General features: G+C 40.6%; 1 protein-coding gene across 1 annotated transcript; it reads right to left on the bottom strand.

The window, feature by feature from the left end:
• Positions 1-3734: 3734 nt before the first annotated feature.
• LOC134739795 (putative uncharacterized protein C6orf183) lies at positions 3735-19699 on the bottom strand. The gene is made up of 7 exons (XM_063667062.1): positions 19541-19699; positions 15908-15980; positions 15546-15656; positions 6827-6940; positions 6160-6352; positions 4915-5067; positions 3735-3892 (listed from the first exon to the last, which is right to left on the bottom strand). The coding sequence occupies exons 1-6, from the start codon at positions 19675-19677 to the stop codon at positions 5009-5011; spliced, it is 687 nt and encodes a 228-aa protein (XP_063523132.1). The 5' UTR covers positions 19678-19699; the 3' UTR covers positions 3735-3892; positions 4915-5008.
• Between the last annotated feature and the right edge of the window lie 1838 nt (positions 19700-21537).

The raw sequence follows: 21537 nt of genomic DNA, 5'->3' as shown, positions 1-21537 counted from the left end.
AATATAAGTGAGAAGTGAATTGTCCACCTTTGGAAATGCATTCACTTTTTCCGACCACCCAATAAACTATTACAGACTATCTAAGGATTAAATAAATCCCGCTCTCAGAGGCCTGACGATGCTAGAACCTGTTAAACTCTTTAAGGCATCTCAACCTATTCCCTTCATAGCTTACTTTCAGACTGAGGCTACAAGTGCTTTCTACGACATTGATTCCTACTGTCAAAATGCTGAACATTCCTTCTTCCCCCTCCAGTGCGGGCCCCTGTGGTGGCACCTTCATCACTGTACTTGCCACGTTGTGTCAGGATTTCCTCACTACATGGTGAGCCCCATTCAGGGCACAGACTATGAATGTCAAGAATCCACCACATGGTGATGGCCACACAACAATGTGAACGTACTTAATGCCACTGAACTGAACACTTACAATGGCTAAAATGGTAAATTCTGTTATGTTATTTTACCACTCATGTGTTCACATGTACACACACAGTAAGAAACTACCACAGTGCTGACACATACTAGGGCCTCAACAAAGGTTTCTGGAATGAGTGAGCAAATTTGTGAGTCACAGAGCTGAAGATTCTTCTAGTAATAATGCTGCTACCTCTGAGGTTGTGCTATCCAATGCTGTTACCCCTAGCAACATGTGGCTGTTTAACATTATGAATTAATTAGAATTAAATAAAATTTGAAATCTAGTTCTTCAGTTGTGCTAACCACATTCCAAGTGCTCAGATAACTATTAGTGTATGTGACTAGGGGTTAACATGGGACAGTGCAAAGGCAGAACAGATCCATTGCTTCTGGAAGTTCAGTGAGACAGTGCTGGTCTATGACTGGGTTGGCAAACTTCTTAAAGGGTCAGATAGTAGGTGTTTTAGCCTTTATTGACCACAAGGTCCCTGTCACAACTACTCAAGTCTGCTGTTGTAGTGTGAAAGCAGCCATAGAAAATACATACATGAATAGGCATGACTGTTGCTAGGGTCCGAATGTTTGTGTCCCCATAAGATTCATGTGTTGAAATTCTAACCCCAAAGTGATGGTATTAGGAGATGGGAATTTGGGGAGGTGATTGGGTCATAAAGGTGAAGTCTTCACAAATAGGATTAGTGCCCTTATAAAAGAAGCCTGAGAGACTCTTGTCCTTCTACCATGTGCGGACACAGCGAGAAGGCACCACCTATGAGCCAGAAAGTGGGCCCTCACCAGACATCGGACTACCTTGATCTTAAACTTTCCAGCCTCCAGAACTGTAAGAAATAAATTTCTGTTGTTTAGAAGCCACTCCGTTTATGGTATTTTGTTATAGCAGCCTGAATGAACCTAAGACTGCTGTATTCCAAAACAACTTTATTTTAAGAAAACAAGTGGGGCTGTAGTTTGCTGACCCTGCTCTCAGGCATTAGAGTATCAGAATAAACAGCACCTAAACATAGGAACCCTTCCTAGGCAAAAAAGTTGATGTAATGTGACTGGTTATCTTGGAACACAATTAGTATTTCACATAATACTATCATAAGAAAATTAAAAGTGGAAATTATCATCATAAAAAGGAGACAAGCTGTTCTTTGGGAACAACATGGCTTTGTTGGAGTGCTCCACCAGACTTGTGTTCACTTGTTTATCATTAATAATAGTCTCCTGGACCGGGCGCGGTGGCTCGCACCTGTAATCCTAGCACTTTGGGAGGCTGAGGCGGGCAGATCACAAGGTCAGGAGATCGAGACCATCCTGGCAAACACGGTGAAACCCCATCTCTACTAAAAATACAAAAAATTAGCTGGGCGTGGTGGCGGGCGCTTGTAGTCCCAGCTACTCGGGAGGCTGAGGCAGGAGAATGGCGTGAACCCAGGAGGCGGGGCTTGCAGTGAGCCGAGATCGTGCCACTGCACTCCAGCCTGGGCAACAAAGTGAGACTCCGTCTCAAAAAAAAAAAAAAAATAAAATAATAATAATAATAATAATAGTCTCCTGGGCTATAATTAACTTATATTTATTTTGGTTCTTCTTAAACACCATCATATTCTGATTCTGTGTTTTGCCTATCATAATCCTTGATGATAATAAGGGGAGGACACTCCCACAGAAACACTCTGCTGGAGACAGTGCTGCTGGTGGCATGAAAAGAAAGGCAAAAGCTAAACATCATCACCTTCAAGGAAACAAGAAGACATGTGATACCACTGGTTCCAGTGAGCTTAAAGAGGCTGTGTTACATACTAATAAAAATCATCCTGGGCCGGGCGTGGTGGCTCACGCCTGTAATCCCAGCTTTTTGGGAGGCCAAGGCGGTGGATCACTTGAGGTCAGGAGTTCAAGATCAGCCTGGCGAATGTAGTGAAACTCTGTCTCTACTAAAAATACAAAAATTAGCTGGGCATGGTGGCGCATGCCTGTAATCCCAGCTACTCGGGAGGCTGAGGCAGAAGAATTGCTTGAACCTGGGAGGTGGAGGTTGCAGTGAGTTGAGATTGTGCCACTCTACTCCAGCCTGGGTGATAGACCGAGACTCTGTCTAAAAACAAAACAAAACAACCTCCCCCCCCCCACACACACACAAAATCCTGGTAAAATTATGCTAGAACAAATGGAAATGCAAGTGAAATTTCAAACTCAAGCAAACGGTGATAGCACAGACGGTAGCTTACTTCTTACATAAAGAGCATTCAAAACTATTCAGATCTTATTTTTACCTGTTTGGATCCATCAATGTCTTATTTTTACCTAGCAAATATATATACTTGCAAATAATATACAGCTAGAGCGTTATTGTTGAAACTTTTGTTATTATAAATCTGAAGCTTGGCCAGGTGTGGTGGCTCATGCCAGTAATCCCAGCACTTTGGGAGGCCAATGCAGGCAGATCACCTAAAGCCAGGAGTTCAAGACCAGCCTGGCCAATATGGCAACCCCATCTCTACCAAAAATACAGAAATTAGCCAGGTGTGGCTGAGGCAGGAGAATCTCTTGGACCCAGGAGGCAGAGATTGCATTGAGCTGAGATTGCACCACTGCACTCCAGCCTGGGTGACAGAGCAAGATTCTATCTCAAATATTTTTAAAAATCTGAAGCTATCTACCTATAGTCCTATTTTTCTCTTTCAAACAAGTTTTTTTTTTTTTTTGAGACAGGTTTTCACTATGCTGCCCATCCTGGGCTCAAGTGATCCCCTGCTTCAGCCTCCCAAAGCGCTGGGATTACAGGCATGAACCACCATGCCCGGCCCCCTTTGAAACAAGTTTTAACATGGCTTTTGATAATATGAGTTGTTTTCATTTCAGGAAGTACAACACTGTGTTATAGCAGAGAAGACTGCATGACTTTAAACATCACTACACAATGTACCCTCTATTAAATATAAAGCATTTTGTCAATAAGGAAAGCTATTGCAATATATTTTGAGAACTGGAGGGCTTTAGATAATTGACAACTCTGCCATGCAAATTTGCCACATCTTTACATCATCTGCTATAGACTGTACACTACTTTTGCTTTAAGTTCTACAGAAAAACAAGTCCTGAAATCCTTCTGGGTTCACTATTTGAGTCCCATTACTCTTACAGAGGAAGCTTTCCTAACTGCTAATCAAAATTTCACCTATTACTACTTTATATGATCACTCTTGAAACAATTGTTGGTAGTAAAAGGTGCAACTCTGTGGCAAATACCAGTGCTTTCCTTCATGAACACCTATATTTGTATTAAGAAAGAGTATATCAAATACCAAGGAAAAAAGTTCCATTTCCTTAGCAGAGTCCCAGAGCTCTTCTACATCATATGGGATATTGAAATGGGAGAGCAGGAGCTTCAGCTGAGGTTTCAGTTCTCCTGTTTCTGTTGCATGTTGGGGGAGGACAAAAGTAGCTTCTGTTCTCATTGGCCCTGAGGAAAATCAAAATCAAGAACATTAAGATCAATGAATACTGTCGGGGAGAGAAAATGGAGAGTCCTTTGAGATAGGTAGAAGTAGGAGCTCCTCTACCGATGGGAGGCCCATTCTGCTCCTTTCCCAACATTTTCTGCCACAATTTATAGTCTGCACCCTACCTGGCCAGGTGGATCTGACAAATCCTTGGAGCTGGGCTTTTGTAGGAGGCAGCAAGGACTCCTTGCCATCTCACAGCCTACAGGAGAAACCCAACAGACCTTTTGGGGAATGACTTGGAGCAGAATTGCCTATAGTCCTTTGTGGTAAATGAAGAACATAATTTATAAATTTATCCAACAAATTAGAAGAAGGTGAGAGCCTTCAGCTGTTTTCACATGGCTAACTCCCCCTCATCTCTAAGGACCCAGTTTGGACTCCCCTCCTTCAAGAAGCCTTCTCAGATGCCCCACAACCAGGGTTGGCTGCCTCTCCCAGGCATTCCCAGGACACTCTGTGCATCCAAGCAAGAATGTCACTCAGAGTAGAAATCTTATCAGGTTTCTTAGCCATCTGTAACACAAGGTAAAGGCACGAAAACTGTATTAATTTTATTCAGATGAAGAAATTATTTTAGATTTGTGTAATATGAAAACTGGAAGGAGACTTAGAGATCACTGATTCTGAAAGGTTTATTATGGGGATGACCAAATTGAGGCCCCAGGAGATGAAATGCAGGCCCACAGTGAGGCCAGGACAGGAATAAGCCTAGAGCCCAGTACTGCTGACTTCAAGTCAATTTTTTTCTCTCACGCTTAATTTGCTAATTATAAAGACAGAGATTAAAACATGTCTCAAAAAGTGTTTGTTATTTTTTCCCATCTGAAAATATTAAACTAAGACTTGTTTTATTAAGAAGATAAAAACTTTTGGTATACAGAACAATTTTTAGCAAGCTCATGGGACAACCAGCATAAGTCTAAAATTATAATCTTCTTTGCTCCACATTACCCGAGGGGAAAGAAGATTAATTTCTTACCAGAAATGCTGGTATCCACAGGGTCAGGAGATGCAGAACTCTGAATGTCAGGGTCAATGTCATTGACCAGACATTTTCATTTTTCTGACCAACTTCAGCAACTTGGTTGAAATCTACACTCAGCACTTTGGAGATGGGCAAATACTGGAGGGCCTATAGAAGGGCAAGACCAAGAGGCCAAACATCAATACAATTCTCACAGAAGCTTCCAGACTCAGGTTCAGGAGCAGCCCTTTGCTTTGGGAGAGAACAGAAGTAGAAGTGGAGCCTCAGTAACCTGCCCAATGATAAGGGGCTACATTTGGAGCTCGGAGACGTAGTACTGTTACTGACTCTGAGTGGCCTTAACCTCCAAACAGGTCTACTTTGATCAAGGACCCCAAATGGACAAGGCACTGTGTGGGGTGCTAGGTAGACAAAGAGGAATAAGACAGGATACAACCTCAAAGAGCTCACGGTTTACTAAAGACTCAGACTTATAAGCAGATCGTTATAACACCATGTGACTGTGTGAGAAATGTATCAGAGGCAGAGCCCATAGTGGCTGGCTGGGTGTGGGCAAAGGACGAAGCCAGTTTCCGATTTGGGCAATTCCGTGTATGATGGTGTCTCTGAGCTAAGGCAGAGAGAAGTAGGAAAAGATGTGGGTAGAAAAACAATAATCTTTCCGAAATGGAAATGTGATCATGTTACTCCTTTCTGATGCCTCTAGCCTGACTTAGAGCCTCTCTGTGACTTTCTTTACCCTATGCTTACACTTATCCTGTTCTTTCTTACCCCATTGTATTTCAGTTGAATATTCACTTACCCGTCTTCCTACCAGCCGAGGACCCAGTTACTTTTCAGCAAAGGCCGTATCTTTGCTGCATGCCTAGGACAAGTACCTGGCACATATTAGACCCTCATTAAACATCACCTAATATTTAAAAAGTGGATCTAAATCAGAGAGCATAAATCCTGAACAAGATGATGAAGACAAGAACTTACAGAGTGAATATGAAATAGTACAACAGAGGCATCTTTGAGAAAGCTAAATTAATTATTTCAGTAGAATAAAGTTTCAAAAGAGAAAGATGTCTAAGCTTCCAAAGAAGAAATCCAGTGACCCATTATGTTTCTGTCATTTGTAGGTAACGTGGAGTCCTGAAACAGCGACAATCTAAAACTAAGTGACAGATGTGAGAAAATAATGTACTGATCATCCCTAGAAGGTGCCACATCATCACATCACTGTGTTTCACATACCTGCAGGTACTGGTGAACAGTCTCGAGAGTGCAGGTGGCACACTAACCACTTTGTGTAAATAGTCAGATCTTCCTGTGTCACTAAGTTAGGAGGATTGTTTTTTCCCATGAGGAAGTTTTCTCGAGCAACAGACAATCTTTCAGCTCTCTGAAGGGCATCATTGTACTCCTGCATAATGTAGCCAACGTGTTTCTGTTTAAGAGAGATACAAAGATAGAACTTGGTTATTTGCAAGCCTTATGCTCTGTATCATTTGCTTCCAAGCATAGGGTAATGTTGTTTTGGGTCTAAATAAAAGGGTTCTTTGAATCCCAAAGTTCTTCCATATTCTGAATTTGACTTATAAGGGCAGTGGTCGTATTCTTAGGACTTTGAAGGAGACAGACTCCAAGCAAAGAGTCAGTGCATAGGGATACTTATAACTAGAGTCGCTTCTGAACTTTTTACCTAAAGCTGAGGAAGCTAAGTCTGTGAAGAAAAATGCATTTCCTCTCATACAAAACTTCCTTCAAATTTTATTCTTAAGAATAGATTACCTTTACCATTACCTTCTGCCATAGGTAGAACAGGCGAGAAGGCACATCCATTAGTTTCTTTTCTATCTTTAACTGTGACTTTTAAAGATATAAAAAAATTGCCCAGAGGTTCTGTTCATAGACTTCCTACCTTGTAAAGAGGATAAAGTTGCTCCATGATCTTACTGTGTTGGCAAAACCTCTTCCACCTAAGCATGTGTAAATATTTACTCTGGGCCAGCTGGGTAATTCTCTCTGTGTAATACTTTAACAACAAGAAAAATAAGCACTTAGAGAAGGAAGATTGAATAGTCTTAAGAACACTAACAAGAGGAAAATCAGTCTCTGGTTGTTTTGGAAAGATGCATTTTTCTTTCTTTCTTTCTTTTTTTTTGAGATGGAGTCTTGCTCTGTCGCCTAGGCTGGAGTGCAATGGCACGATCTCGGCTCACTGCAAGCTCGGCCTTCAGGGTTCACGCCATTCTCCTCCCTCAGCCTCCCGAGTAGGTGGGACTACAGGCGCCCGCCACCACGCCTGGCTAATTTTTTGTATTTTTGGTAGAGACGGGGTTCCACCGTGTTCACCAGGATGGTCTCGATCTCCTGACCTCATGATCCACCTGCCTCGGCCTCCCAAAGTGCTGGGATTACAGGCGTGAGCCACCGCGCCCAGCCGGAAAGATGTATTTTTCTATATGAAGACCATAACATTAAGAAGTCTGGCTCGGCCGGGCGTGGTAGCTCACGCCTGTAACCTCAGCACTTTGGGAGGCCAAGGCAGGTGGATCACCTGAGGTCAGGAGTTTGAGACCAGCCTGGCCAACATAGTGAAACTCCATCTCTACTAAAAATACAAAAAATTAGCTGGGCATGGTGGCAGGTGCCTATAATCTCAGCTACTCGAGAGGCTGATGCTGGAGAATTGCTTGAACCTGGGAGGCAGAGGTTGCAGTGAGCAGAGGTTGTAGTGAGCAGAGGTTGCAGTGAGCCGAGATCGCGTCATCGCACTCCAGCCTGGGCAACAAGAGTGAAACTCTGTCTCAAAAAGAAAAAAAAAAAAAAAAGAAGTCTGGCTCGAGATAGTATTCAAATTGAAATAAAGTGAGTAGACATTTCTAAGTCTTTATGATCTGTTGCCAAGTCAATAGATTTAAGCTAATTTCTCAGTTACCAAACAATTTTAGCAGTGACATAAAAGTCTGTCAAGTAATCTAAAGCTGAGCCTAAAATTTTTTATTAAAAACTGAACTTATGAGTCAAAAATACAGAGTACATTACAGGTAAGATTATAGCTTTTAACCTCAGATCAGAAGTTTTATTTATACTTAAAAATAGTTCATTCTTTTAAAGATTTTCTTTCTGATAATAAAAATAATACTGGCTATGATGGAATAACCAGAAACAGACTTACCCTTCTATCATAAACAACTAGAAAATTGGACACAATATACAAGGCAACTGTTTTCTGACATTGGACAATGGGCAATGCAGGACTCTGGTCCCTGAGAGAAGGAAACAAATCATGTAGGCCCTGCAATCACCTTGGTTTCATACCAGAAGGCAGTTTCTGAGCCATGGAGCAAGAAAGGGAATCCTAAGCAGAGTAGATGATCTCTCTGAGTTAAAGAAAGAGAAACTGAAATTTGGAAAATTGAGTCAGCTGAAGTTTGCAGGAGAGAAGGAAGCCATGCAAAGAACAGATTCTAGAAATCTGCATCAAGATCCCTTTCAGTCTGTTGCTGAATACTAAGCCATGCATGTAAAAGGTGAAACTCCAGGAGGCTGTCCAAAGAATAACTGACTAGGGAATTGTAAACTGAACAGTTCCGAGTTCATATGAGGCTGAGAGATGTTCAAGTCCAACCAGCTAGAGTGAGGGCTTTTCACTAAATATCTGGGACATTTAGTAGAGACATCAAAAGCTTTAGTAAAAGGATAAACTATGCCTAGAGTAATGATTATTCTAAACCTGCTCTAACAATCCTTCAGCCTTGAAAGGATTAAGCTGATATGTAAGTAACTTAACTGCCTACCAGAATAAAGTCCAATAAGCTCTAAATAATACAAAAAATCTGGTACTTAATAATGAAAAATTGACAATTTTCAGCATTCAATAAAAAATTACTAGACATGCAAAGAAAAGAGGAAAGCATGATCCAAAAGCAAAAGAAAAATTAGGGATGAGAAACAGGCCCAGAAATGACAGAGGTGAAGAAAGTTACCAAAAAGAACTTTTTTTTTTTTTTTTTGAGATGGAGTCTCGCTCTGTCGCCCAGGCTGGAGTGCAGTGGCGCTATCTTGGCTCACTGCAAGCTCCACCTCCCAGGTTCACGCCATTCTCCTGCCTCAGCCTCCTGAGTAGCTGGGCCTACAGTCGCCCGCCACCACACCCGGCTAATTTTTTGTATTTTTAGTAGAGACGGGGTTTCACCATGTTCGCCAGGATGGTCTCGATCTCCTGACCTCGTGATCTGCCTGCCTCGGCCTCCCAAAGTGCTGGGATTATAGGCGTGAGCCACCGTGCCGGGCCCCAACAAGAACTTTTAAAGAACTATTGTAAATATGCTCAGCATGCTCAAGGATTGAAAGGAAAATGTGAACATAGGCTGATCAGGGTGGCTCATGCCTGTAATCCCAGCACTTTGGGAGGCTGAGGTGGGCAGATCACTTGAGGCCAGGAATTTGAGATGAGCCTAGCCAACATAGCGAAACCCTGTCTCTACTAAAAATACAAAAATTAGCTAGGTGTGGTGGTGTGTGCCTGTAATCCCAGCTTGGGAGGCTGAGGCACAAGAATCAGTTGAGCCCAAGAGGCAGAGGTTGCGGTGAGCTGAAATCAAGCCACTGCACTCCAGCCTGGGCAACAGAGTGAGATGAGACTCTGTCTCAAAAAAAATTGAAAAAAGAATAAGAAAAGAAATGTGAACATAATGAGGAAAGAAATGGAAAATATCAAAACAAATCAAATGGGAACTTCTAGAAATGAAAAATACAATATCTGAACTAAAGTACTGACTGGATGGGATTAAAAGCGATTAGATAGTGCATAAGAAAAGGCTGATAAATTTGCAGACATAGCAACAGGAACTATGTAAAATGAAGCACTGAGGGGGGAAAAAGACTGAAGAAAATTAGTAGTCTTAATGATCTATGAAACAATATGAAGTATTTAACAAATGTGTAACTGGATTCCCAGAAGGAGAAGTGCAGGCAGAAAATATATTTGAAAAAATAATGGTTGAAGTTTTTAAAAAAACTGATGAAAACAATAAACCCACAATCCAAGAAGCTCAACCAACCCCAAGCAAGAGAAACACAAAGAAAACTTCAACACACATCATAATAAAATATCTAAAAACCATTAAGAAAAAAATCTTAAAAGCAGCCAGAGATAAAAAGATATACTATGATCAGAAATGGAAACTATGTACATCCATAAAAAAGAATGAAATCATATCATTTGCAGCAACATGGATGCAGCTAGAGGCCATTAGCCTAAGTGAATTAATGCAGAAATAGAAACCCAAATATCGCATGTTCTCACTTATAAGCGGGAGCTAAATTTTGGGTACACATGGACATAAAGATGGGAACAATAGAAACTGGGAACTACTAGAGAGGGGAGGGAGTGAAGGGGAGTAGGGGTTGAAAAACTACCTATTGCATACTATGCGCACTACCTGGGTGACAGGATCAATTGTACCTCAATCCTCAGGATTATGCAATATACCCAGGCAACAAACATGCATATGTACCCCCTGAATCTAAAATAAAAGTTGAAATTATTTAAAAAAGAACAAAATATCAAAAAAAGAAAGTTACTTTGGATTTTGTTGATAATTTAGGTTTTAATGTGTCTGTGAAATGCAAAGACTTTTGCTGGTCAATGCCAGTGACCAAGATGAACCATGGAAACATTACGTATTAGTCAGTTCTCATAATGCTAATAAAGATATACCCAAGACTGGGTAATTTATAAAGAAAAAGAGGTTTAATGGACCCACAGTTCTACATGGCTGGGGAGGTCTCACAGTCAAGAGAGAAGGCAAAAGAGGAGAAGGGAACATCTTACATGGTGGCAGGCAAGAGGACATGTGCAGGGGAATGCTGCTTTATAAAACCATCAGATCTCATGAGACTTATTCACTATCATGAGAACAGCATGGGAAAGACACACCCCCATGATTCAATTACCTCCCACTGTGTCCCTCCCATGACACATGGGAATTATGGGAGCTACAATTCAAGATGAGATGTGACTGAGGATATGAGCCAAACCATATCATTCAGCCCCTGGCACCTCCTAAATCTCATGTCCTCACAATTCAAAACCAATCATGCCTTCCCAACAGTCCCCCAAAGTCTTAACTTATTTCAGCATTAACTCAAAAGTCCACAGTCCAAAGTCTCATCTGAGACAAGGCAAGTGCCTTCTGCCTATGAGCCTGTAAAATCAAAAGCAAGTTAGTTACTACCCAGATAAAATGGAGGTACAGGCATTGGGTAAATATACCCATTCCAAATGGGAGGAATTGACCAAAACAAAGGGGTTACAGGCCCCATGCAAATCTGAAATCCAGCAAGGCAGTCAAATCTTAAAGCTCCAAAATGATCTCCTTTGACTCCATGACTCACATCGAGGTCATGCTGATGCCAGAGGGGCATTCCCATGGTCTTCAGCAGCTTTGCCCCTGTGGCCTTGCAAGGTACAGTCCCCACTCTTGACTGCTTTCATGGGGTGGCATTGAGTGTCTGCAGCTTTTCCAGGTACATGGTGAAAGCTGTCAGTGGACCTACCATTCTGGGGTCTGGAGGATGGTGGCCCTCTTCTCACAGCTCCACTAGGCAGTGCCAGTGGGGACTCCATATAGGGGGCTCCCACCCCACATTTTCCTTCCACACTGCCTTAGCAGAGGTTCTCCGTGAGGGCTCTGCCCTGCAGCAAACTTTTGCCTGGACATCCAGGCATTTCCACACATCATCTGAAATCTAGGTGGAGGTTCCCAAACCTCAGTTCTTGACTTCTGTACACCTGCAGGCTCAACACCATGTGGAAGCTGCTAAGGCTTGGGGCTTGCACCCTCTGAAGCAATGGACTGAGCTCTACATTGACCCCTTTTAGCCATGGCTGGGACTCAGGACACCAAGTTCTGAGACTGCACAAAGCAGCAAGGCCCTGGTCCCAGCCCAGGAAACCATTTTTTCCTCCTAGGCCTCCAGGCCTGTGATGGGAGGGGCTGCCATGAAGACTTCTGACATGCCCAGAAGACATTTTCCCCATTGCCTTGCTGATTAACATTTGGTTCCTTGTTATTTATACAAATTTCTGCAGCTAGCTTGAATTTTTCCTGAGAAAATGGGTTTTTCTTTTCTATCACATCATCAGGCTGCAAATTTTCTGAACTTTTATGTTCTACTTCCCTTTTAAACATAAGTTCCAATTCCAAACCATAACTTTGCAAATCTATAAAACTGAATGCTTTTGACAGCACCCAATTCACTTCTTGAATGCTTTGCTGCTTATAAATTTCTTCAGTCAGATGCCCTAAATCATCTCTCTCAAGTTCAAAGTTCCACAAATCTCTAGGGCAAGGGCAAAATGCTGCCAGTCTCTTTGCTAAAACATAGCAAGAGTCACCTTTGCTCCAGTTCCCAATAACTTCCTCATCTCTATCTGAGACCACCTCAGGCTGGACTTTATTGTCCACATCACTATCAGCATTTTGGTCAAAGCCATTCAACAAGTCTCTGGGAAGTTTAAAACTTTCCCACATCTTCCTTTCTTCTTCTGAGCCCTCCAAGCTGTCCTAACCTCTGCCTGTTACCCAGTTCCAAAGCTGCTTCCACATTTTCAGGTATCTTTATAGCAGTACCCCATTCTAACAGTACAAATTTACTGTATTAGTCCATTCTCACACTGCTAATAAAGACATACATGAGACTGGGTAATTTATAAAGGAAAGAGGTTTAATTGACTCACAGTTCCACATGGCTGGGGAGGCCTCACAATCATGGCAGAGGACGAAGGAAGAGCAAAGGGACACCTTATGTGGTGGCAGGCAAGAGGACATGTGCAGGGGAACACCCCTTTATAAAACCATCAGATCTTGTGAGACTTATTATCACGAGAACAGCATGGGAAAGACCCACCGCCATGATTCCATTACCTCCCACTGAGTCCCTCTCATGACACATGGGAATTACGGGAGCTACAATTCAAGATGAGATTTGGGTGGGGACACAGCCATACCATATCACATTAGTTCAAGTAAGCAAATGGTTAGAGGTTGACAGAAAAAAAATCACTTAAATTAGTGAAGTGCTCTTTCCTGTCATGATATATATTTGAGTGTCCTTTTAGCTTATGAATAAACACGTGTACTTACATATAGTAGTGATAAAAATTCAAACTATTCCACAGTTCTATTTTAAAATGGCATGTTTTATATTTTTTGTATAATTAATCTTAATTGCAAAAATGTGTATACTTAATCTCAACGAAAATAAAGCTGTCACCTAAGAAAAAGAAAGAAAGAAAGAAGGAAAGAAAGGAAGAAAGAAACTATGTAAGACAAAAGACAAAAGACAATGGAGCAATGTTTTAAAGCAATAAAAAATCACCAACCCAGAATTCTATGTTGAACAAAGATATCTTTCCAAAATGAAGGGGAAATACTTCTTTCAAAACAACAAAGACTATGAGAATTTGTCCCTTGCAGACCTGAACTACTAGAAATGCTAAAGAAAATTCTTCAGAGAGAAGGCAAATTATATCCTATGGAAGTTTAGATAATACTAGAGTTTTCTCAACCTCAGCAACTATTGACATTGGGGACTACATAATTCTTCATTGTGAGAGGCTGCCTTGTGCATTGTAGAATGTTTAGCAGCATCCTTGGCCTCTATTCACTTAATGCTAGTAGCAACCAATCATACCCCTCACCCAAATTATGACAACAAGAAATATCTCCAGACATTTCCAAATGTCCCTTGGGGCACAAAATATCTTCTGTCTCTACCCCTCTTCTCTCTCCATTGAGAAACACTGATATACACAAAAGAATGAAGAACACCAGAAATGACAGGGAAAGATAATCCTGAATGAAGACAATGACGACAATTTGACTTGCAAATAGTGTCTCAACATCTTTTGTTTCTTTGTGATTAATTTAATATTTAATTCCTAACTAGTTGCTAAACAACTAATTTGTATGCATAGGTAAGATATAACTTGTAACACAGGAATAGAGAACAAGGAATTTTAAAATCAAAATAATATATACTTATTATAGAAAATTTAGCAAACATATAAAAGTATAAAGGGGAACTTCATTATCCTGCCATCCAAACATAACATTCATTAGCATTTGGTCTAAGTCCTTCAAGTGATTTTTTTTCTATACATACTTGACCATTATTATGACACACATACACACACATTAGTTTTTATTAACTAATATTTCATATATAATAATTCCTTATGTTAATGTTAAAAGAAAAACTTTAGACAAATTAAATTTAACTGAGTTTAATTAAGTAAAGAACAGTTCATGAATTGGGCAGCCCTCCTAGCCCCCCAACCAGAGTAAGTTCAGAGAGACTCCAGCACTGCTGCACAGTGAAAGAGGATTTATGGACAGAAAAAGGAAAGTGAAGTAACAGAAACCAGAAGTGAGGTACAGAAACAGTCAGATTGGTTACAGCTCAGTGTTTGCCTTATTTGAACATACTTTGAACAGTTGGCTGCCTGCAAGTGGCTGCAGTATGGTTTCTGTGATTGGCTGAGACTCAGTTACTTGTTACAAGAGTAGGTTATGGTCTATTTACAGTCCAGTTAGGTTACAGGTCACTATGTAGGGAGAAACCTTACCAAGGGTTCTGAACTTACAATGAGGCAGCTTTAAGCTAAACTTAACAATAAAAAATGTTTAATGGCAGAGCAATATTCTACCATGTACCATACTGTTTTTCTTAACTCTTTCTCTTATTGGTGGATATTTAGGCAATTCTAATGTTTTACTTTTATTACAATACTGCAATAATAATCTTTATGGAAAACTCTTTTTCCCATGTCTTGAGTTATTTTCTTAATAGAAATTTCGAGGGCTGGGTGCAGTGGCTCACACCTGTAATCCCAGCACTTTGGGAGGCCAAGGCAGGCGGATCACTGAGGCTAGGTTCAAGACCAGCCTGAACAACATGGTGAAATAAAATAAAATAAAATAAAATTTCTCAGAAATGTCTTCCTTAGGTTAGCCAATAGCTTTTTTTTCTTTTCTTTTTTTTTTTAAGGCAAAATCTCGCTCTGTCACCCAGGCTGGAGTGCGGTGGTTTGATCTGAGCTCACAGCAACCTCTGCCTCCTGGGTTCAAGTGATTCTCCTGCCTCAGCCTCCCGAGTAGCTGGGACTACAGGCATGCGCCACCATGCCCAGCTAATTTTTGTATTTTCAGTAGATACAGGGTTTCACCATATTGGCCAGGCTGGTCTTGAACTCCTAACCTCAAGTGATCTGCCTGCCTCGGCCTCCCAAAAGGCTGGGATCACAGGCATGAGCCACCATGCCTGGCCACAGCCAATAGCTTTTTAAGGGCTGGAACTGTCCTAGTCAATGTGGTATTGCCCTACATTATCGACACGGAAAGTACTTAGCAGAAATTCAGTCAATTGTTCCGTGCCTTTAAGCCGAATTTAAAACTATGAAATAGTTCTCTAACAAAGAACAGCATTTACACTAGCCAAGTTCTGCAAACTACACATGTCGAGAAAAAGAAAACCTACCCTAGCGAAAGGATATTCCTGAAAGCCAGTTTGCCCATACATTTCTACTAATTTCAAATGAATTTTTCAAATTGCAGTATCACTCTTACCTGCAACAGAAGCAAAGGTAAATTTTCAGGGGTGTACTCCCTTCTTAGGCAGCTCTCTAGCTCCCTCTGCATGACGTCTGCCTGAACAACAAGGGGCTTCGACTCGGCCACCTAAACCCAAATAACTAGTTTTAACATCCCAAATTAAAGAACTGTAAAATTTCAAATATCACAAAATCAGAATTTCCAAGGAAATAATGGTCTGCTCTGATTCAGTGGTAAGCTAAATAGTGGACTGTTCTCATAAATACTGTTAATAGCATCAGCTGTTTGTCTCCAAAAATAAACTGTTTCTGCAAAAAGTTACCAATCAGCAAAATCAAACTTATTGTCGTATTGAAATAGCCCACTGTCTTACTCACCTGCAAGGTTTTCTTCAGTGCTAGTTCCCTCTCTCTTCTAAAGTAATAAATATCCTTTGGCATTTGAACAGAGCTGCAGAAAGATTTATGCAATATAAGTGGTAATTACAGAAGCTATAATCGACCAGATTATAGATAGGCCATGATTAATCTGTAACTCTTCACAACTGCTCATTTCTGAATAAGTATATCATATTATACTGGATTATTGAGGGCACGCAAAGGCCACATCCTTTTGTTTTGGTTAGAATCTTTTTTGATTCTTCTTTGATTAGCATGTTTGCTAAACCTTTCCCTGGGCCAATTTTTCTCTCTCCTCCCCATACAAACAGAGTATTTCGTTCTACCCTTGATTCACCTCACTATTTCCTACTGCAGAGTAAAGGGAGGGACACAATGGTGAGGATTTTTATTTCCCCACCTGAATTCCCTCCAGCAACCTTATCTCTGACAAATATTGTGCCTCTCAGATCCCATTTTCACCCTAGTTGGCACATAAAACCAGTATCGTATTTAAAATAAAATGCTTTCATTTTTGTGTTATTGATGAATTATCTGCTGGGGGGTGGGAATGACTCTTAAATATCAAACATGAAATACTTCAGGAATCATTTTAACCAAACAATGCTTCAGGAAAATTATTGATTCGTAGGAAAAACATTTATAGCAAAAGTGTCTGTTTAAGCAGCCTTGTGGATTCCTGTTCACACCCACTTATGAGGGAGCTGTTATTTTTGCCATGGACTCTGATACAAGGAGGCACAAGCTGTGGGGTCACCTGGTAAGGGGGTGGGACCCTGGGTCAGGAACAGCAGAGTGCTCCACATTTGGGATAAGACATAACCCAAGGTTTGGCAGCTTTGGAAACATCAGGAAACAGCAACCCTGATGAGACATAATTTTCTCAAGATAGTATTTTGCAGACATTGGTAAGGGGCCACAGCAGGTAGTCTGGAACACAGGTGAGAGACCACCTAGAGATTATGCAGAAGGTGTAAGCAGTGACATTTAGGTTGTTATTGTTCATATGGCCCTATGAGTTCCCAGATAAGTTTTAAGGGAAGACAAAAACACATTGTTAGTTTGTACACTTGCCAGCAATTTCCCCCACTGCAGGCGGTGGTTCTGTGAAAAGAACCCCAGGCTGACAGTCAAGAAATCCATCAGTCAAGTGAGCCTAAGCAACCCATTTAGACACATTGTGTCAAATTTCCACCCCTGAAGTTGGAGATAATGCCCCTCTTATCTCCTAATATCTTCACTTTAATGGAAAAAAAAAAGAGGTGAGCTCTGAAAGAGATTTCAGAATAAAAACGGTAATAAACCTGAGGTATAATTTCTGTCATTCTGAATCCTGGCTGCAGCCTTGTGGCGGTGGGGAACAAGTAACCAACCAGAAAAGGGATCAGCTATTACTAGGCAGCTAGAGAAACACAAGAAACTTTCCCCTGCCCTCTTGTCTTCTTATCTTTGGCATACTGGGAGATGGGGAGGGTCATGGGCTTAGCTACCCAGCCCTCTCTCACTCAGATCTTGTCTTTCCTCTCAGTTAGCCTCAAAGTGCCTGTGAACGACCCTGAAGAGACTGGTGAACATAAGTAGTGTGTACATCAACCTGCAAAAAGAGATTTACTCATATGTTCATCAAGCATTGTTCATTCAACATACATTAATTCATTTATTCATTCAGCAAGAATTTATGAAACACTTAACCACTGCAAAGTCTTGGGTTTGTGGAGTAAAACAAGGAAAAGGATGCAAAAAAAAAAGGGGGGTGGGTGGGAAATGATTAAGACACACAGTTCTTCTCCAAGCCTCAATAGATTTTTCAATCTAGTGGAATGAGAATGTTAAAGTGATTATCAGGAGTGGATATTTCCATGTTCCTTGGACTCTAGAACCTAGCACAGCACCTGGAAAACAGAAGGTGCTCAAGAAGTATTTGTTAGACTAATAGATTCTTCAAAGTGCAGTGTTGGGTGATTTGGGGGAGTAGACAAAGAAGGCTCTCCAGGATTTTCCATCACTCGATTCTAAGAGACATCAGAAAGCCTTTCTTATCCCAGTGTACACTGGGGAGTCACTTGCCTGACATTCTGACATTTAAATCATAATAATATCAACACTCCATCTTTGCATTGTGTTTTCTAGTTTTAAAAATACTTTAACATGCATTATTTCATTATCCTCACAACCCTCATGTAGGTAGGCAAGGTACTAACCTCATTTTTCAAATAAAGAAACCAAAGTTGAGAGAAATTATGACTTGCATGGTTCCATGATCTTTCCATCTCATCACACAATCTGATTTGCTTCAGACACCTAATGGTTTTAAATACTAAATAAAAAACATTTGAAATGCTGGTTCTTCAGAATTGTCTTTGGAATGAAGTACTAATTCACCTGCTTACTGCATCTTCTGACCTCTCCAAACCTCTCACCATCCACATTGTGTTTTCTCAATGATTCAACCTAACAGGATTCTTATACTGCTCCTTTTGATCAATTGTGGCAGTATCAGAAACAGGGATATGAAGGTCCTGGGTCCATGATACTTGCCATTAGGGGCTGATCTGTGTCTCTCGTTTCTCTACAATAACTTGATTGCTGTTGTTGGCAGCATTTACCTATAGAAGAGCTCCTAATGAAACAGGCTGGCTGGCTTCCTGTTGTGATCTGCTCTAGAGGAGAACAGAAGCCCCTACTCAAGCCCTAGCTTACCTAACTCTCAGCAAATCAGTAACAAAAGACCCAAGAAGTTATTAACAGCAAGTTCCTACTTTGGGGGGATAGAGACTTCCACAAAGCCCCACAGGTGCAGTTAGAACTAAAACTCAACCTATAGTTACCCCTTCCTCATTTTTGTGCTAAGAATAATGCCTTGGGTGGAGATTTAAAATGCTAATGCTACATCTGATGTATGAAGAAGCATGTTGAGCCACTGTATGAGCACTAGAAACCACACCCCCCGCACCCCCACCATATACGCCCTGATGTAACCCTTCTCTATCAAAGGATGCTATAAAACTAACCCACACACTACCCTTGGAGAGCATCTCTTTACTTTTCCTTTCTTAGTGCTGGCTCCCTTGTGCACAACCTGAATAAACTCACCTTTGCTGCTGCTTTGTTTGGTGATCTCCCTTGATGTCTATCCTGGGAGATAGCAAGAATCCAGAGTGCTGGTAACACTCACAGAACATTGTTTTGCATAATGTATTACTAAGTGCCTACCATTATCTCAGTTTTTAAATTTCTCACCAACATCAAGGTCAAATTCAATTAAAATATTATTGGGTAAAATGAGATCTCCTTTCATCGAGTATGATTTGTATTATAGCTCCTGTAACTTTAAGACAATAGCATTAATTAACATGTAAAAACACTTTTACATTTTCTTTGGTAAGACTTTTGCTTGGATCTGTCTTAACAAATCTAGAATATAGAAAAATCTTAGAGGCAGCAATCAGGTTAGAAATGGGTACCTGAAACTGCTATTATATACTGTTTATCTGAACTGGAGATAATGCCAATTGTCTATGTAAAAAGAAGAGAGGGTGCTGATGGAGATTATGGAGTGAGAGTGGGGAGTAAAGCCCCTGAAGATCACACCTTCTCACTGCCACTATTTACCTGTAAACTCGATTAGCTGTTCCCTGAAGAGCTCCCTGCTCTTCTATCTCAGACTTCAGTTCAGTCAGTTGCACAGCCAGTTTTTTCTCCAACAGCTGGACCCTTTCTGTGGAAGTGATCTTATAAATTTCATCCATAATTTGTATTTGCTGTTTTTCTGTATCCCTGAAAAAGAGGATCACAAAGCTTGATGCCCTCAGTGACCATTATCCAGCATGTGGAACTTTGTCCATCTTTGTCCAAGAAATCATGTCAACTTTGTAGAAATGCATGCATTTTGCTATTAGACTGTTGTCATTTGTGATTTAATTAACATCTAGTAAACAGTAGAGAAAAAGTAGGTTAGAATCTCCATTGGCCATGCCTTTGATTAGCCCAGTTCACCTTCAAAAACATCACTGCTTCAGCTTTGGCTGTTGGGGTTTAATAAGTGAGAATGCACCTCCCCACCACCCCTCACCTCTGCAGTCTTGATAAGTGTGGGGATTACACACTAACTTCTGTGAATGGCAGTTATTGCTGACTTCTAATAGAAAATTGTACTTATGCATTTGAATGTGTTTTCTTAATTTTGACTGCCTACATTTAGCATACTGGTTTTACCATTAAATAACAGCTGATAACCTCCCACCCCACCTCACCTAGTTCACAGTCTGTCAAATTCAACATAATTGTTTGTTAAGTACTTAGTGTCAACATTCTAATTAACAATGTAGATTAACTGCATGACTCAGAAGTCCTGGGACCCATAAGTTGCAGGGGATTCAACAGATGTATTTCCTTGTGTTACTGCTGCCCTTACCTGTCCTGGACAAGTAGGAGTTAAGTCTCTCTTAGGCCACATTAGAGAGATTTAAAATACTTAAATCTTATTTTTTTCCTTTGATATTTATAGACTCTCATCTTTCCTTTTGAGATATTTCATTTTCTCAAGTTAATATGTTGTCATTTCAACAAATGATTAAGCTGTAGAGATGTTTTGTGTAGAGGCTTCCTTTGGGAGCCCATTTATTCTTTTTCTAAATATATTAAAAATGGAAATGAGCATCCATGTTCAGTCCAGGTTGTGAACCTGCCTAGTAATAAATCTGTCATGTTTGGCACACCATTGGAGCTCAATAAAATGCACTGTTATTGTTCTTAGCAAAAGTAAAATGTTGTTATAGAAAATATTTGCCATTTGGCAGTGTCCTTTCAAGTTGGACAAACAGTTAAACAGCTGCCTTAACAGCTGCATTCCAATCGGCAGCCAAGAGTGGCAGCAACATAGACTGGCTGATTATTCTCCCAAAAGACAGACATTCTGCCTTCATTTCTTGATCAGTTTCAACACTTCACAGCTCAGAAATGAGAACATTTAATCCTGTACTGTTTAGCTTGCAACACAGTCAAGTACAGTATTCAGAAAATTAACATAAAGGGGTCAGTCTTTGACAACTGTCCATGAAATGAATCTAACCCAGAGAAATACATGCCTGCTGAGCACTCATGTCTAGGTTTAAAGAGACAACTGTTTATTTGGAGGGGTATGGGAGGTGTGCTTCATTTATTGAGACCCTACTGTGTGTCAGGCAAGCACTGGGAACTCATTTAGTCTTAGAAAAGAGATTGCGAGAAAAGAGAATTTCTTTAATCATGTTTTTAAAAATAAGTAGATTTAATTATTTGTAATTCATAATTACGTATAATACATAATTTTTATGCATTTAAAACGTGGTTAAAATTTAAGGCAAAAATAGTAAGATCAGCTTGAGCAAGGTTTGGGGGTGTTCAATGTGTGGTTACAGCAGGCTTGGATGGGGATAAAGCAGACACGTTTAGAAGAGAAATACTGAGTAACTATTTTAAAAGTTTCAAGGTGATGAGTAAAAGAATGGACATGCATCTAGATGAGTTCATGTCCTTTGTAGAGACATGGATGAAGCTAGAAACCATCATTCTGAGCAAACTATCGCAAGGACAGAAAACCAAACACTGCATGTTCTCACTCATAGGTG

The sequence above is a fragment of the Pongo pygmaeus genome, chromosome 5, assembly GCF_028885625.2.
Source record: "Pongo pygmaeus isolate AG05252 chromosome 5, NHGRI_mPonPyg2-v2.0_pri, whole genome shotgun sequence".
Taxonomy (NCBI): Eukaryota; Metazoa; Chordata; class Mammalia; order Primates; family Hominidae; genus Pongo; species Pongo pygmaeus.
This window is presented reverse-complemented; position numbering and strand designations above follow the sequence as displayed.